Source organism: Staurois parvus, unplaced genomic scaffold (assembly GCF_062004578.1).
Source record: "Staurois parvus isolate SC_StPar_1 unplaced genomic scaffold, SC_StPar_1.0 ptg000706l, whole genome shotgun sequence".
Taxonomy (NCBI): domain Eukaryota; kingdom Metazoa; phylum Chordata; class Amphibia; order Anura; family Ranidae; genus Staurois; species Staurois parvus.
In genome coordinates this window covers 3,076,751-3,095,923 of record NW_028318502.1, presented here as the reverse complement: position 1 = coordinate 3,095,923, position 19,173 = coordinate 3,076,751, and the positions used below count along the sequence as shown (strand labels likewise).

Below are 19,173 nucleotides of genomic sequence, written 5' to 3'. Positions count from 1 at the left end.
CCCTAATTAGTGCCTTACTTTTGTATTAATGTATTTCCCCCACTAATTATCCTGCCCAACCAGTCCTTTCTGTGTACAGCCACAAATTAAATTACTGTAGTTCCATTTTCTTCATTGTCACCTGCTAATGACCCCCCTCCGCCTCTCTTCCTGCTCAGGGGGTTCAAGAGGTCAGTGCTGGTCTCTCTTGTTGTGCCATTCTGCTGGGCAACCACTGAGAGGTCCAGCTGGACTCTAGTGGCCCCCCGGGTCTGCCTGAGCTCCACTGGGGGAAGGGGGATCCCAGAAGCTACATGAGCCCTGCCTGGAACGCTGTCAGCTCTGCCTGAGACTATCGCATCAGCTTTGCGTGAGTGTATGCTCCCCTTGTGCTATCTGACTGCTTATGAACTGCCTCTTGGATTACAAATTGCTGTAGAGCCTTTAACTTTGCCCACCGGGGCTGGATTACAAGTATTTTGGACTCTCTCTCCCTGCACTACTCCCCATTGAGTGACTGTTGTCTGTTTTAATAAAGCTTTAAGTGTTTGCCGTCTGCCTTGTGTGTTCTGTCCCGCTTACCCTCCGTCACAATGACTGTAAATAGCAATATCACCAAACCAGTAGAAAGGGTAAAACTGAAAGCTTAAGGGATTCCAGAAATCAATCAAGATTCTTCAGGAAATTAAAAAAATGCTTAAACTCGGGGTGATAGAGGGGCTCAATAAAGATCATTCCAGCCCCATTGTATTCGTGTCTAAATCGGGTGGAAGTTGGTGATTTTGCAAAAATCACAACATTTCACATCTATTCCATGTCCTGTATAGATGATTTAACTGTGAAGGAGAACAACAAAAGAGAAGCGCACCAACCTTGCGCATTACCTCAGTAACCAAAAATTTATTGAATACAAGAATGGTACTCACAAACAGCGAATAAAAACAAGCATGTAAGTCCTCAAGGGGACTTTAAAGGCAAGATGCCAATGCGAATCCCGTCATGGAGGAAGCCACTCAGTACAGCTGACGCGTTTCGAAGGACGTGCCTTCTTCCTCAGAGCTGACTGGACTGAGAGTGTGTGTTCCCATTTATGCCTCCAGACTGAAATAGGGCCCTCCCCTAAGGGTTGGGCTGTCATGGGCAGGGAGGAGGGGCCTGGGTGTCAATCAATTGCAATACATGATCATCAAATTTTACATAGAACCATATAAAAACACAATATATATACACAAAGGGAAACAAATAGTGCTAAAAAAATGCTAAAAATTTTTTTCATTCATAAATAAATGCAGTTAGTGAATGCACTAATAAAAGTTATAAAATTCCAAAAATTCATTAGTTAACTAGTTGCAAATATTTCATCATTATTATTATTGTCATTGCACTGACGGTCAAGTGCATGAAATAAATGAAATATAGAAAAAGAGAGAGAGGACCTCTCGCAGTTGGATGACTCATTCCTGGCCAGTGATTTCACAATTGTTATCACAAAGAGGACAATGCAGCCAAAGTGTTTTGCTACACCTGGTGAGATCAATAGTGACAGTGTTGCTTTGAAAATATATATATATGATTGAACATAACTTGTAGGAGGAGAGATTATATTCATATAATCCAGCAAAGGAATAGCATCTAAAGATGGTGAGGGGGACGTAGTAAGTTCAAAACGAATCCGCATTACCTGTATTGTTGGTGTGTATTGATTGTTCAGCAGCAGAGGGAGAACTTGCCCACATGATGCGGCTATAGATGGAGTCGTTCGTGGAACGCACGCCGCTGTGGCGTGGCAGCGGAAGCGCATGCGCAGACCATCTCGCGCCTGCGCACTAGGACGGCATCAGCGCGATCACAATGGCACATATCCAGTGCCCGATATAATAATACCCTTATTATTATATTTTTTTTTTTTTTTTTTTTTTTTTTTTTATTATTACTCTTACCAGTTTTTACTGTGTGGTCATTATATATTATATATTCTGTATTTATATATATATATATGTATATTTTTGCATTATATATGTATATATGTATAATTTTATTTCTCTCAATTAGGTCAATGATCGAATTTATTCATGTGCATGTGCCTAGGTATTGCTGTGGAGGTACGCATACACATGTATATTTTAAAAAGCACTTTTCATGTAGAGAGTCGTTGGCGGATCTGCAGCTAGAGGAATTGACATTGGCACCAACAATTTGTTGCATGTAGGCAACCCGGAGACACATACACACATACTCCTTCGGTGTGCATCTGATCGGGCAGCAGCGAGTAGGGGAGGAGGAACTAGGGACCCTGTGGGGTTTGAGCAGCGGTGTCCGTTGCGCTCGCATCGGGCACTGGATATGTGCCATTGTGATCGCGCTGATGCCGTCCTAGTGCGCATGCGCGAGATGGTCTGCGCATGCGCTTCCGCTGCCACGCCACAGCGGCGTGCGTTCCACGAACGACTCCATCTATAGCCGCATCATGTGGGCAAGTTCTCCCTCTGCTGCTGAACAATCAATACACACCAACAATACAGGTAATGCGGATTCGTTTTGAACTTACTACGTCCCCCTCACCATCTTTAGATGCTATTCCTTTGCTGGATTATATGAATATAATTTCTCCTCCTACAAGTTATGTTCAATCATATATATATATTTTCAAAGCAACACTGTCACTATTGATCTCACCAGGTGTAGCAAAACACTTTGGCTGCATTGTCCTCTTTGTGATAACAATTGTGAAATCACTGGCCAGGAATGAGTCATCCAACTGCGAGAGGTCCTCTCTCTCTTTTTCTATATTTCATTTATTTCATGCACTTGACCGTCAGTGCAATGACAATAATAATAATGATGAAATATTTGCAACTAGTTAACTAATGAATTTTTGGAATTTTATAACTTTTATTAGTGCATTCACTAACTGCATTTATTTATGAATGAAAAAAATTTTTAGCATTTTTTTAGCACTATTTGTTTCCCTTTGTGTATATATATTGTGTTTTTATATGGTTCTATGTAAAATTTGATGATCATGTATTGCAATTGATTGACACCCAGGCCCCTCCTCCCTGCCCATGACAGCCCAACCCTTAGGGGAGGGCCCTATTTCAGTCTGGAGGCATAAATGGGAACACACACTCTCAGTCCAGTCAGCTCTGAGGAAGAAGGCACGTCCTTCGAAACGCGTCAGCTGTACTGAGTGGCTTCCTCCATGACGGGATTCGCATTGGCATCTTGCCTTTAAAGTCCCCTTGAGGACTTACATGCTTGTTTTTATTCGCTGTTTGTGAGTACCATTCTTTTATTCAATAAATTTTTGGTTACTGAGGTAATGCGCAAGGTTGGTGCGCTTCTCTTTTGTTGTTCTCCTTCACAGTTTTGATTGGGCTTCCCCAGCCTTGATGTGGAGCTGCACGACCTTGTCTATTCCGGTGGTCCCTTCCTTTTTGGAGTTTGATTCCATCTACTTACCACCGGCCTGGGTCCCGGAGCGCAGGAGATATTGCATTTAGATGATTTAACTGACAGACTGGGAACAACCCTGTATATGACCATGTTGGACCTATTGGCAGATCCTCCTCTCTGAGTCAGCTAAAGTGAAAACTGCATTTGTAAACCCTGATGGCATTCCAGTACTGAAGGATGACCCAGGGTCAGTAAGGGGCCCCATGAGATGCCCCTGGTACCTTTCATAAGCTTTTTCATAGGCTTTTTTGGGTGTGGTTTGAGTGTGGGTGAGGACACAAGGGCCACATGATCCCCATGAGTTGTCAGTCCGCCTCTGGTTTGGTACCATCAAAAATATGCTGCTTCTTACCTAGATTATGTGATCATCCATAGTACAGATTCAACCCCTCATTTGTCAAAAGTTCAGGCCATATTAAACACTACACAGGAACCTATACAGGTTTACGCTCCACCCTAAAAAGTGTTTCATTGGGCTCTAGGAGGCAAAAATATCTAAGATATGGAGAAGTATACTAAAATCTCAGATCAACAAAATTAAGGCTGCCCAAAATTGGCCCCATACCAACTAAGAGAAGCAGGTTTGAGCATTTTTAGGGATCACTTGCTATTACTGGTGGTCCATTACCTGTTTTTCCTAACAGGCTGCTCCCCTGACCAATTTGAGGAAAGAGAAGGAGTCTGTCAGGATTAACCCCCCTGGCGGTATTCCCGAGTGTAGCTCGGGGTAAAGTTTCAGTACCAAAAGCGATAACCCCGAGCTACACTCGGGTTTACCATGCGGCGTTGCTCAGGGATTCCCTGCAGCGCTTACCTTGTCCTTCGCTCCCGCGATGTGTCCCCTGCAGCGTCCCCGGCCATCTCTTCCGACCGATGTCGGCATCCATCTTCCGTGTTCCGTTCCCTGCGAGCGTCGGGACATACTGAGGCCGGAACCGGCGGGAAATTTGCAAATTTTAAAAACTGACATTTTCTAATACACTAAAATCACATAGTATAACATTACTGTAACAAACCATTTCACATACATTGTGTCCCGAGTGCTTTGTCCGGCGCCCTGCCTGCATTTTTACTGTTCTTTCTGCCTGGAAACTGAGAAACGTCCATGGCGTCCAAAAAGTGTCCCTTTTGGTCAAAATCGGTTTTAGACCGTCTAGAGAACAGCGATAGTAAATCAGAACCACTTGCAGAATTGAGTGATAATGATTCGTGGGGGAAATTCCTCATCAGACACTGAAAACGATTCTGCGACTGAGCTCAGCGATGTGCGAACTTGGCGCTCTATTTCACATTTCAGTGTTTTTGGTTTGATTATATTATTGAATTACATTTATTATTATTATATTATTATTTTTTATGTGGTGCTGAAACTTTACCCCGAGCTACACTCTGGAATACCGCCAGGGAGGTTACAGCCCAATATGATGGCGTGGATAGTTTCTTTATACCACGTTCCATCAGCATGTATTAAAATCAATGGGGCCTTGTCTTCTCCTGTGCAGATTAAAAATGGCACAAGACAGGGTTGCCCATTGTCACCCTTACTTTTTATTATCTCCCTAGAACCCTTCATCCGCACTATAAATCAAACGCAAGAGATTACAGGATATCAGATAGGACAAAGGGAATATAAAATAGCAGCCTATTATTTTTTCTTGTTCAAATAATTTGAATGGTTTTAACAGGGGTTGGAAACAGATAAAATAAATGGACATTCCATAAACAGGTAAAGAGAGGTGTTGGTTACTGTAGGAACGGTGTCCTTACAAAGGTGGGGAGAAAAACACAGGTACATAAGTATAACGTTTTGGGAGAAGGAGAGAAAACATAGTCCTACATGGGTAGATATGATCAAAGTATGTTATAGATATAGAGATGAGCTCCCCAGAAGCTGGTAAAGGGATCGGGGAAGATAAACTTGTGGAAAGGTCAGGGGGTAGGCGCAGGGGCGAACTGACAACTCATGGGGCCCCCGGGCAATAGGGGATCATGGGGCCCCTGTTTCCTTGCCCAAACTCAAAAAAGCCTATGAAAAAGGTACCAGAGGCATCTCATGGGGCCCCATACTGACCCCGGGCCCTCGGGCAGTACCGAGTTTCTAAACTGTCAGTCCGCCCCTGGGTACGTGGTCAAGTGGGTCATAGCCTGTGTGACTTTGTGCTTTACTGCTACTAGGCTTAGGGAGGGAGATTTCCATGATTTGGCTAAAATCTGCTTAGCAGCTGTGGTGATTTGCATAAGAAGTTTCAATTGTAATTTGGTGATGTTGGGGGGGGGGGGGGTTGGTTAAGGAGGGCTATGAACGGGTCAGGCGTAAGTGTTTTCGTATAAAGTCTAGATAAGATATAAAAAATGTCGGCCCAGAAGGCTTTGGCTATCGGACATGTCCACCACATTGAGTTCCCGCTTCCGTACAACCTCGAAAACAATTGGGGGAGTAGTTTGGTGTATATTTGGTGATCCTCGTTGGGACCAAGTACCAGCGGGTAAGGACTTTATAGTTAGTTTCCAGGGCTACTACGTTTTGCGAAGATGATTTAGTGTTGGATCAGATATGATCCCTGTCAGATGGATCTAGTCTACGACCAAGGTCTATCTCCCATCTGTGCACATAAGAGGGGGAAGCGTGGGATCGGAGGACCTATTATTTTTACTAACACAACCGCACACTTCTATCCCTAACTTGCTACACACATTTGCTCAGTATGGATATGTCTCCAATCTAAAAATTAATTATAAAAAGTCAGAAGCTTTAAACATAACCCTTTCCCCAGGCTCTCTCTCACTGGCTCAGCAAAACAACTCCTTCAAATGGGTGTGCATGGCTTTAAAATATTTGGGGGTCTGGCCAGGGGCGGACTGACAACTCATGGGGCCCCTGGGCAATAGGGGATCATGGGGCCCCTGTGTCCTTGCCCAAACTCAAAAAAGCCTATGAAAAAGGTACCAGGGGCATCTCATGGGGCCCCCTACTGACCCCGGGCCCTCGGGCAGTGCCCGAGTTTCCAAATGGTCAGTCCACCACTGGGTCTGGCTGACTCCCAAGGTGAGTGATATTTACCAAGTCAATTTTTTGCCTCTTTTGAAAAAAGTTGATGGGGACCTCTCTTCATGGAACCTTAAAAGTTTTTCCTGGTTCGAGCGTGCGGCTATAATTAAAATGACAGTTCTCCCAAAATATCTTTACCAGTTTCAGACATTACCGATAAGGATCCCTACAAATTTTTTCCAACGATTGGCAATGTTGGTACAAAAATTTCTCTGGACTAACAGTAAACCTAGAATTAGTCTCCAATATCTGATGCCCCCAAAAATAGAGGAGGATTGGGATTTCCCAATTTTAGATATTATTATTGTGCCGCACAGTTGACAAGGATTGCAGATTGGCATTGCCATGGCTCTAACAAAGATTGGATACACTTAAAGGAAACGTTCTCTAAAATCCCACTACGCTATTTGCCTTGGATTCCATGATCTGCCTGTCTAGTGGATCTTAAGGTTCATCCCCTGATTGGGGCATCTTTGGCGGCATTTCATTGGGCTCCACAAAATACGTCGTTTTTGAAATCACCGGGTCCACTTACTCCTTTAGTTAACAATCCGGACTTCCCCCGGGGAATGGATACCAGAGCGATACCTATTACCTCTGATGGGTCACCTTTACTGGCTATGCATTGTGTGCGTGTGGGACGGGTGGTCCCGTATGGCAGATTAGTGGGTGACCTTAAGTCGACCGGCTTGTCCTTTTGGACGTAGCGACAAATCTACCACTGCTTATCTACACATTGGCCAATCAGTGATCACATGCAGAGTAGTAAGCAAGATGTCACTTCTGATATCATTGCTTACTACGTGTGAAATGTGTCAATGATCACAGAGTTCACATGGTACAGGGCCATTCACAACAGCCTTGTACCATGTGACAAGCTGTGACCAATCACAGCTCACACATTAGTTCTAAATGGCTGCAAGAATGCAGCCAGAGAGAAGGAGAAATGATTCCTTTTACAGACTTTATGGGTGTAAAAGCAATCAGTGTAAAAAAAAAAAAATCTTCATCACCCCCCACAAGTAGTACAGTGTCACCATGGTGACACTGTACTGCTAGGGTGACAGTATGCAAAAAAAAAAAACCATAATAATATAAAATAAAAACAAAATGTTTAAAAATTATAATTTTTGGTTGTAAACTAATTTGGATTATTTATTTTTTACTAAAAAGATAACTGAATAAATGTTGGCCAAGATTTATGATGAAATATTATTTATTTGCAAAATGTTATAAGAAAAACACTTTTTTTTCAAAATTTTTTGACTTTTTCATTTACATAGCTAAAAAAATAAAAATCCCAGCGGTGAATAAATACCACCAAAATAAAGCTTTATCTGTCTCAAAATAATGCTAAAAAATTCATATGGGTACAGTGTTGCATGACCGCGCAATTGTCATTTAAAGTGTGATAGCGCTGAAAGCTGAAAATTGGCCTGGACAGGAAGGGGGTGAAAGTGTCCGGACTGGAAGGTGGTGAAAGTGTCCGGACTGGAAGGGGAGGAAAGTGTCCAGACTGGAAGTGGTTAAATCCTGGGTCCACAATATGTTGTCGGGTGCCTCGACCTTAGTGGTTTGCTTCAATATATTATCATAATGTGAACAATCAGGTATCCATTGCCTGCAGTGTGTTTGGACTGGAAGGGGGGGAAAGTGTCCGGACTGGAAGGGGGGAAAAGTGTCCGGACTGGAAGGGGGGGAAAGTGTCCGGACTGGAAGGGGGTGAAAGTGTCCGGACTGGAAGGGGGGGAAAGTGTCCGGACTGGAAGGGGGGGAAAGCGTCCGGACTGGAAGGAGGTGAAAGCGTCCGGACTGGAAGGGGGGGGAAGTGTCCGGACTGGAAGGGGGTGAAAGCGTCCGGACTGGAAGGGGGGGAAAGTGTCCGGACTGGAAGGGGGGGAAAGTGTCCGGACTGGAAGGGGGTGAAAGTGTCCGGACTGGAAGGGGGGGAAAGTGTCCGGACTGGAAGGGGGTGAAAGTGTCCGGACTGGAAGGGGGGGAAAGTGTCCGGACTGGAAGGGGGGAAAGTGTCCGGACTGGAAGGGGGGGGGAAAGCGTCCGGACTGGAAGGGGGGGGAAAGTGTCCGGACTGGAAGGGGGGGGGGGGAGTGTTCGGGTTGGAAGGGGGTGAAAGTGTCCGGATTGGAAGGGGGGGAAAGTGTCCGGACTGGAAGGGGGGGAAAGTGTCCGGACTGGAAGGGGGGGAAAGTGTCCGGACTGGAAGGGGGTGAAAGTGTCTGGACTGGAAGGGGGGGAAAGTGTCCGGACTGGAAGGGGGGAAAGTGTCCGGACTGGAAGGGGGGGGGGAAGTGTCCGGACTGGAAGGGGGGGGGAGTGTCCGGATTGGAAGGGGGTGAACGTGTCCGGATTGGAAGGGGGGGAAAGTGTCCGGACTGGAAGTGGTTAAATGCAGCTAAGTCTACTTCCCAGAAAATGAAAATCGACTACCGTACCCACAATCAGTGACTGGGAAGGGTGGACTGACCATTTGGGAACTCGGCACTGCCCGAGGACCCGGGGTCAGTAGGGGGCCCCATGAGATGCCCCTGGTACCTTTCATAGGCTTTTTGGGGTGTGGTTTGAGTGTAGGTGAGGACACATGGGCCCCATGATTACCTATTGCCCAGGGGCCCCATGTGTTGTCAGTCCATCCCTGGTGAATGGATACGTATGATTGACCATATCCATAACCTTGAGGAAACCTTGGTGATGGCACACGACCAATCTGAGCAATTTCATAAGATATAGATCGCTTGGTTCCTTTTCCAACTGTCTGGCGTCTATGACAGGCTGACCACTGGCTGAATAGGAAGTATTGAAGGGCGCCCCATCATCCTCCTGTGTACACGGTTTCAGATAATATTGTGTCATATGTATCCTTGTATTTGGATTACTAGCTAACAGTTTCTAACTTTACCAGCTCAAATTGCACCTGTATATGGTGATATTGTTCGAGATTCCTTGCAGATTGAAGCTATGAATGCATTATCACTACGCTGTACAATGTAATTCTACTACTATTGTTATTTTCATGTTCTCGGATACGATACAGATTCTGCTCTTGTAATGATCTTCATGACTCACAGATATGTTCATTGTCTTTTTTTCCTACTGTTCTCAGGAAAAAAAAAAAGTAAAATTTTTATGTTTACTCTGTAACTTTTGCTTTGGAAAATGCAATAAAATATATTGTATATATAAAAAAAAAGGCTTCAGTTGGGCTATATGATAATCAAGCAATCATATGAACAATTCGCTTTCATTTCTTATACACGGAAGCAGGGCTGGATCTAGCCTATCTGATATAAAGGTGCAATAAAAAAAGTCAGGGGGCATAATGTCAACACTATGTGTGTGAGTGACTGACAGTCTGTTATGACCTGGGAAACACTAGTATGTATTAGATTGTCATTAGATTACGGTGATTAAACAAAACCTGTGCTCCCTTATATGAGATGTCCAATCAGAGACCCCGTTTACATTAGGAGTCCTCAGAGTCCTTCTCTGCATCATGACTACTTATCAGAGTCCCCCTTTCATCAAGTGTCCCCATCAGTGTGCCCCTGTACATCAGGTGTCACCATCAGAGTGCCCCCTTACATCAGTATCCCCATCACAGTGCCCCTGTACATCAGGTGTCACCATCAGAGTGCCCCCTTACATGTGTCCCTAACAGAGCCCATCCTTGAATCAATTGTCCTCATAAGAATGTCCCCTCACATATGATCAGTTATCCCTATCAAAGTGCCTCCTTACTTCAGTTATCAGCCCCTTACATCAACTGACCCCATCAGAGTGCACCCTTACATCAACTGACCCCATCAGAGTGCCCCTTACATCAACTGTCCCCATCAGAGTGCCCCCTTACATCAACTGTCCCCATCAGAGTGCACCCTTACATCAGGTGCCCCCATCAGAGTGCCCCCTTACATCAACTGTCCCCATCAGAGTGCCCCCTTACATCAACTGTCCCCATCAGATTGCCCCCTTACATCAGCAGTCCCCATGAGAGTGCCCCCTTACATCAGCAGTCCCCATGAGAGTGCCCTCTTACATCAGGTGCCCCCATCAGAGTGCCCCCTTACATCAGGTGCCCCCTTACATAAACCTTCTGCATCAAACTGGCTCATAGATCAGTGGATACGCTCTCAGAGATCTGGGGGGCACAAGCAAAATCTGGGGGGGCACAGCCCACCCCAGCACCCCCCTAGATCTGGCCCCGCATGGAAGAATCATTTTGTATCATCTGGTAGCTTTGCATGTGTCTTTTTGGAGACAGACGTTATTGTTTTACCTTTTAGATTGTGATGTTTTTTAAAGAACGTGTATCTTGACAACTGTAAAAAAGACAACACAAACCTTGTACAGTATATTCAGTCCTCTAAAAATAAACTACCGGTACAAACAGCTTAAAGTAGAAGGAGGATGATGCCACCATACTGAGAACAATGAGAGACGGATCACACCGATCCCTATAAAGAGAGGGGAGAGGAGTCTGCTCATTGCATTGTCACTGGGATACACGCCCCGCCGTGGTGTCACGTATGATATAGACATGTGGGATATATGACAGAGATGTCACTGTAATGACAGAAGAAGTGATCACAACTATGGTTTCTTCTCATCCTTACTTCATTTTATTCTGTTTTATCCTCCAATGTACGACACCCTGGAGGTCGGAGATGCGGAGTCCGGCCTGTACTCTCAACTTTACCGACACATTTGATGAATTCCAATATTTCCGGGATGGAGATGTCATCATCGGAGGAGTGATCTCTGTGAAATCAAAACAAGATTTTTTTTCCAAGCCTAATGAAAAGCTCTATAGGTCTGTTTGATCTAACAATTGGGTGCACAAATGGCTCTTGCACTTGGGCTTTTGAGCACAGGGGCCCCCGGCAATAGGGGATCATGGGGCCCCTGTGTCCTCGCCCAAACCTCGCCCAAACCACACCCAAAAAAGCCTACGAAAGGTACCAGGGGCATCTCATGGGGCCCCCTACTGACCCCGGGTCCTCGGGCAGTGCCCGAGTTCCCAAATGGTCAGTCCACCCCTGTATGGGACTTTTTCCAGTACTCAAAACTCTGCAAATCACCTGTTAAAAGTTATAGAAATGTATGGATAGCACAAGTTTGTTGAGACATATTGTGACAGCGGGAGGCCCTGGCATTATCCCCCTAAAGCAGATTTAATACATTGCCACGTTAGCTGTTCTGAGATCCCCTTCTACAGGGGGAGGATGGCCAAAAATCCCAACATTGGCCTGTTCTGTGCTTTGGCAAGACCTTGACACTGGACTGGAGACTTCTCTCCTCCCTAAGCTCTTTGAACTCTCCAAACTCCACAACCCAGTTCAAGAATGCCAAAACTGAGAGCCTTATGTCGGTTTTTGGATTCTTGAATTGGGTTGTGGAGTTTGGAGAGTTCAAAGAGCTTAGGGAGGAGAGAAGTCTCCAGTCCAGTGTCAAGATCTTGTCAAAGCACAGAACAGGCCAATGTGGGGATTTTTGGCCATCCTCCCCCTGTAGAAGGGGATCTCAGAACAGCTAACGTGGCAATGTATTAAATCTGCTTTAGGGGGATAATCAGGAGGCAGAACATACTGCATAAGGAGAGATTAGGGTCGGTCATGAACCTGGGCTTTACTTTTCCAAATTGCAATGATGGGGCCATATTTACAGCTCTTCATTGAACCCACAAGTCCTTATTAGTGCCATTATCTATGTCAGCAACAATTATGATAGATATCTCTTTTGGCAATCATACCTCTGCCGCCATTTTTGGGAGGAGAGGTTCTTAACCCCTTCACGGCTAAAGGTAAAACAAATCTTAAAAAAAGAAAAAAAAACAGCTAAAAAAACTTAATATAAATATAAATAAACATAAATAATAATAGTGTTTTAATCTAAACACAGCACAAAAACGTAATATAAGTATAAAAAAATATATAAAATAACAGTGTCCAAATCAAAACAATAAAGTCCCAATCCAAAAAACATGTTCCACATCCTCTGTGACAACCAATATATATTGCACTCACCAAATGTAATGGAGGTCTTTTGATAATGCCCTGGAGGAGGGGTGAAACGCGTCGACGCAATTTCCGGTCATTCCTCACGTCCTGACATAAAGTGTTTTTGACTCCTAAACTTTTGAGAGTCAGTTACATTTGGTGAGTGCAATATATATTGGTTGTCACAGAGGGTGTCAATCAGGGGCGGACTGACCATTTAGAAACTCGGGCGTTGCCTGAGGGCCTGGGGTCAGTAGGGGGCCCCATGAGATGCCCCTGGTACCTTTTTCATAGGCTTTTTCGAATTTGGGCAAGGACACAGGGGCCCCATGATCCCCTATCGCCCAGGGGCCCCATGAGTTGTCAGTCCGCCCTTGGTGTCAATACACTGAAGTTTCCTTTGCACGAAATCCATCACTATTTCTTTTGGAGCACATTGGATGTGGAACATTTTTTTGGGATTGGGACTTTATATATTTTTTTTATACTTATATTAGGTTTTTGTGCTGTGTTTAGATTAAAACACTATTATTATTAATGTTTATATTTATATGAAGTTTTTTGCATTTTGTTTTTCTTTTTTTACACATTTTTGTTTGATTATTGGTCAACAAGGAGCAGCAGCATTGGTTGGTGATATCAATTTTGGTGCAGGTTTTGGTGGATTAATTTAAAACAAATCTTGAAGCCTAAGTAAAATTTTACAACTTTGACATGTGTTAGTGAAACCGTACGTATCATCACAACTACATTGTACATCTGGGTGAATTATACCGCGTTTTTTTCTGGACAAATTGGGCTCTCATTTGGTGGTAAATGGTAATGTATATCCCCTGATTTTTTTTTTAATTATCCAAGAAAAACTGGCCCAAAATAGTAGAATTTTTTTTTAATTTACATTTTCTTGTTACTACCATAACCTACCACCAAAGACCAACCCAAAATACATTTTCCAGCTCTTGAGGATCGCAGTGATACCATATATGTGTATGTTATTTGTTGTTTGTACCCGGAGTACAGGCCAGAAACAATAGTGTACATTTTGGTTTTTTTTTTACCTAATACACACTGACATTTACTAAAACTGGAGAGTGCAAAATCTGGTGTACATGAGTAGCCAAACAGCTTTTATATTTAGCTTGTTTAAGCTTTGGCAATAAAACCTGGAAGCTGATTGGTTTCTGTGCAGAGCTGCATCAGATTTTGGACTCCCCAGCTTTAGTAAATAACCCCCTAATTGACACTGATACCATTTTTTTTTTAAATCTGCCCTTTGACCCTGCTCTCTGACCTTTGACCCTGCCCTTGACACAAACACCAACCCTGTCACTAAACTAGATCAAACCTTGATAGCAGGGGTGGACTGACCATTTGGAAACTCGGGCACTGCCCGAGGTCAGTAGGGGGCCCCATGAGATGCCCCTGGTACCTTTTTCATAGGCTTTTTTGAGTTTGGGCAAGGACACAGGGGCCCCATGATCCCTTATTGCCCGGGGGGCCCATGAGTTGTCAGTCCGTCCCTGCTTGATAGATACATAGTTACATAGGACACTGGGGAGGAACTGACTTGGTGTCACTGACATCCCCAGTGACACCAATAAAACGATCAGTGCTAAAAAGCACTGACACTGTACTAATGGCATTGGGCAGAAAGGGGTTAACATTACATAGAACGTACCTTACATACCTTGATCTAGGTATTTTTTCTTTATTTTTTCTTTTATTTGTTAATATTTATTTATTTATATATATATATATTTTTTCACAATTTTTTTTTATCTCTCTGTTAGAAGAGGGATATACAATGTATCTATTTCCTCCATTCAGAGAGAAAAAAAAACAAGGGGTCGGGCTTCACAGTGACTGATCACTGTAATAGCCAATCAGAGGCTATCACAGCGATCATGTGACCCGAGATCGGGAATCCCAGGTCCCAATTGTTAGAACGGGACCCGACGCTCTCAGTGACACCCCGGTTTATGTGCTGGGGGCGTGCTGTGCGTTCTGCTCCCAGCACAGAGACAGGTACGCAAATATGCGGCCCCATGGGCAGGGGCGGACTGACAACTCATGGGGCCCCCAGGCAATAGGGGATCATGGGGCCCCTGTGTCCTTGCCCAAACTCAAAAAAGCTTATAAAAAAAGTACCAGGGGCATCTCATGGGGCCCCCTACTGACCCCGGGCCCTCGGGCAATGCCCGAGTTTCTAAATGGTCAGTCCGCCCCTGCCCATGGGAAAAAGCCCAGTTCCGTGAGGCCGCGTATTTGTGTGACGTCGGTGGGAAGGGGTTTTAATATTGTTTGTTCTTCTTTAACTTGGTGGTTGATTTGAGGACAGAGGTCACTTTTAGCTGCTCTCCTGTACAGTAAACTGCTTTTTTCCCTATAGATTAATGCCCGGAGCTTACGTAAATGTTTTAGTTTTCATCTCCGTGATTGAAGATATAAACCAGACTCTAGATACTAAACTCAATGTCTCATTGGGCTTCCATCTCCACGATTCTTGGTCTGACCCCAGGAAGGCTGTAAGGAGTGTTCTGAATATCTTATCTGGACCGGGGAAGACAATTCCTAATTATTCCTGTAGAAAAGGTGGCAAGCTGGCCGGAGTTATTGGGGATCAATATTCCTTCACGACCATCCCAATCGCCCAAATCCTCGGACTGTACAGATACACACAGGTCAGTGCAACCTTCCTCTATCTCTGCAAAAATATTGAAAATGCACCACTTGCCTATTGGGCCAATTCTGACATTTCTCTCATATAGGTAAAAAAAAACCTTTTTTTTTGCTAGAAAATGACTTAGAACCCCATAACATATATATATTTAATTACCAAGATGTGCCGCGCTTTGCTTAAAAATGCTCAAAATAAATAATATATGCATCCAATTGCTACTATTTGTACATATAAAAATATAGAGATAAAAAAAGTGAATCAACCAATATCAATTTCCAAAAACAGTGTCCATGTAATTGTCAAAAAAAGAGGTCCATATATAAACTTCTTCAAACGTGCAAAGTTCACTGTAGAATAAAACATCCCGTGCCTCTTAATTGATTTTTTGTGCGAAAAAAACTTGCGTTTGTGGGCTCCCCCACCAGTTGTGCTCTCACCTCAAGTATATGACCAAACCGTTACGTAAGGTCACATAACGCCAGTGTCCCTTTAAATGGGCCAAAGTATGGATGGGATGATGATGATGGGATGATATCTTGCTGTTTGGGGTCCTCCTCCACTCAATCGAAGGGCTCCCCTTGCACGTTGGTTGATAGAGAGGAATTCATCAAATCTTAGTGTATTATCCTTTTAAAACCATTTTAAAAGGTGGTATTCCCGAGTGTAGCTCGGGGTAAAGTTTCAGCACCACAAGCAGTAACCCCGAGCTACACTCGGGAATACACTGCAGCGTTGCTCCGGGATCCCTCGGTCACTTACCTTGTCCTGCGCTCCCGCGATGTCCCCCCTGCAGTGTCCCCTGTAATGTCCTCCGGCCGATGCCAGCATCCGTCTTCCGGGTTCCGGTCCCTGCGACGTCGGGACGTACGGGGGACGGAACTGGCGGGAAATTTAAAAATTGTAAAAGTGACATTCACTAAATACACTAAAATCACATAGTATAACATTCCTGTATCAAACCATTTCACATACATTTTGTCCCGAGTGCTTTGTCCGGCGCCCTGCCTGCATTTTTACTGTTCTTTCTGCCTGGAAACTGAGAAACGTCCACGGCGTCCAAAAAGCGTCCCTTTAGGTCAGACGCGGTTTTAGACCGGCTAGAGAACAGCGATAGTAAATCAGAACCACTTGCAGAATTGAGTGATAATGATTGGTGGGGGAAATTCCTCATCAGACACTGAAAACGATTCTGCGACTGAGCTCAGCGATGTGCGAACTTGGCGCTATATTTCACATTTCAGTGTTTTTGGTTTGATTATATTATTGAATTAAATTTATTATTATTATATTATTATTTTTTATGATTATTTATTAAAATATAATTTATGATTTCCTGTTTCAAATTTTATCCTACCCGGGATGTTTACTAGACTCTTGTTCGGACAGATTTCAGTGAGTTATTCCTAAGAATGACAGGCCTACAATAAAAAAACAACATATTTCCATGCAAAAAAATGTACCGCTTTGAGCACAGAAATATGGACATAATCAGACAGTTAGGGAGGTTAATAAAAGTAATGCACTCACAGTGTACTCTCAGGCGGCACATTTTGGTCATTAGTGTTGGTTTGGCACACTAGTATGAGTATGTGTTAGGTGCAGGCGATTCACAATCAGCACTCAGTAGTAATTATCACTCACATAGCAGCTCACAAGCTTTCACTTTTCAAATATATATATTTAAGCAGAGGCCCTTAGAGAATAAAATGGTGGGTGTTTCAATTTTTTTTTATGTCACACTGTATTTGCATAGCGGTTTTTCAAATGCAAATTATTTGGAAAGAATACATTTTAATGAAAGCAATATAATATCCAATTTTCTGGTAAAATATAACAGATGATGTTACAGTGAGTAAATAGATACCAAGCATGCCATGCTTTAAAATTGTGCATGCTAATGCAGGGGCGGACTGACAACTCATGGGGACCCGGGGCAATAGGGGATCATGGGGCCCCTGTGCCCTTGCCCAAAATCAAAAAAGCCTATGAAAAAGGTACCAGGGGCATCTCATGGGGCCCCCTACTTACCCCGGGCCCTGCCCGAGTTTCCAAATGGTAAGTCCGCCCCTGTGCCAATGGAATGGCGATAAACTATGATACATACATATATATATCTAATATAAATTATCCATAGTTGAAGCTATAAAAGCCTTTACAGGTCACCAGTTTAGAGCTACACAGGAGGTCTAGAACTAGAATCATTGTTCTCTCTCTGACATCCTCAGTGATACCTCTCATGTGTAATGCAATCACCATTTACATATGCATGGGGGACCTACTCGCACAGGGGGACGGGGGGGCTTTATATTTTTTATTTTATTATTTCTTTAATTACATTTGTTTTTTTTAACACTGTACAGGCGTACCTCGGTTTACGAATTTAATTCGTTCTGCGGGACTTTTCGTATTGCGAAAAATTTGTAAACCGAAACAAGGTTTCCCATAGGAATGCATTGAAAACCAATTGATCCGTTCTGGAGGTCAGAAAAAAGTAAAAAAAAAAAAGTCTTTTATCTGTTCAAAACTCTTTATAAAGCACACTTTAAAGGCATAAATACTGTACAGGGACATGATAAAAAAATTTAATTTGTAAATGCATTGAAAATCAATTAATCTGTTCCAGAGGTCAGAAAAAAGTAAAAAAAAAAGTTTTATCTGTTCAAAACTCTTTATAAAGTGCACTTTAAAGGCATAAATACTGTACAGGGACATGATTAAAAATGAATTCGTAAATGCACTGAAAATCAATTAATCCATTTCAGAGGTCAGAAAAAAGTTAAAAAAAAAAGTTTTTTTTATCTTTCAAAACTCTTTATAAAGTGCACTTTAAAGGCATAAATACTGTACAGGGACATGATAAAAAAAATTTTGTAAATGCATTGAAAATCAATTAATCCGTTCCAGAGGTCAGAAAAAAGTAAAAAAAAGTCTTATCTGTTCAAAACTCTTTATAAAGACATAAATACTGTACAGGGACATGATTAAAAAACAATTTGTAAATGCATTGAAAACCAATTAATCCATTTGTATTGCGAAAAAATTCATAAACCGAGGAATTATATTCAATGGATTTTCATTCGTAAACTGAAAATCACGTTAATCGAGGTGTTTGTAAACCGAGGTAAGCCTGTACATTTAACTTTTTATCAACTTTATTACTATCACAAGGAATTCAAATCGAAATAGCATGGGCTGTGACAGGTCGTCTCTATGGGGAGATCAGCGGTCTATTAGATCTCTCCTTTGGCCTCCAAAGCATCTATCTGATCAAATTGAGAATAAGCAAAATGTCTCTGTATTTCAGACCTTTTAACGTGAAAAGAGTGAAAAAGAAACAACAGATGAGTGGACACAAAATTTGCCAAACCGTGCAACTAAACCCATCAATCGGTAAAGAGAGAGAGCTACAATGTACTGAACATGATCCTAGGAAGAGTGTTCCCAAACAGAATGGTTTCCGTTCCATTCAAAACCCTCTGGGGGTGTACATGTAGTTGTAGAGTATGGCCTGGTGTGGAGTAAAGAGGAAGGGAAAAGAAGGGAAGAATGGGAAACACCATAGTGGAAGGGAGAGGAAATGAAGGGGAGAATAAAGAATCTCCTTCACTGGAAAAGAAAAAGGATTTATGAGGAAGGAAATAGAAACAGACACACAGGAAGAGAGAACAGAGAACTACTGCCACTTCCCGACCATGCTATACCCAAATGATGGCTACAGTGCGGTCGGCTAGTTCTGGGAGGGCATCCATGGACGTCCTCCCAGAACCACACCCCCCCGCGCTCCCGCTAGGGCGCACACTGTGCGCCATCGGTGAACGCTGTGTCCTTCAGACACAGCAGATCACATGACTAAGGAAAGGGCCAATCACTGCAGCTTTTAGCAAGTTACCAGCTGTGTCCAATCACAGCTGATCACAGGGTAAACATGAAATGCCAGTTATTGGTAGTCCTCTCCTCATGCTGACAGCCCATGAGGAGAAGAAAGCCGGTAAGCA

At 43.3% G+C, this 19,173-nt stretch overlaps 1 protein-coding gene across 1 annotated transcript in view; it reads left to right on the top strand.

Moving 5' to 3' along the window:
- The first annotated feature begins 11,094 nt into the window (after window positions 1-11,094).
- Window positions 11,095-19,173, top strand: part of LOC149445872 (vomeronasal type-2 receptor 26-like) — a 48,356-nt gene continuing 40,277 nt past the window's right edge. The window contains exons 1-2 of the mRNA XM_089653319.1: window positions 11,095-11,312; window positions 14,888-15,179. Of these exons, the coding sequence (XP_089509445.1) occupies window positions 11,095-11,312; window positions 14,888-15,179 (510 nt within the window). The remainder of the gene's footprint in view (window positions 11,313-14,887; window positions 15,180-19,173) is intronic.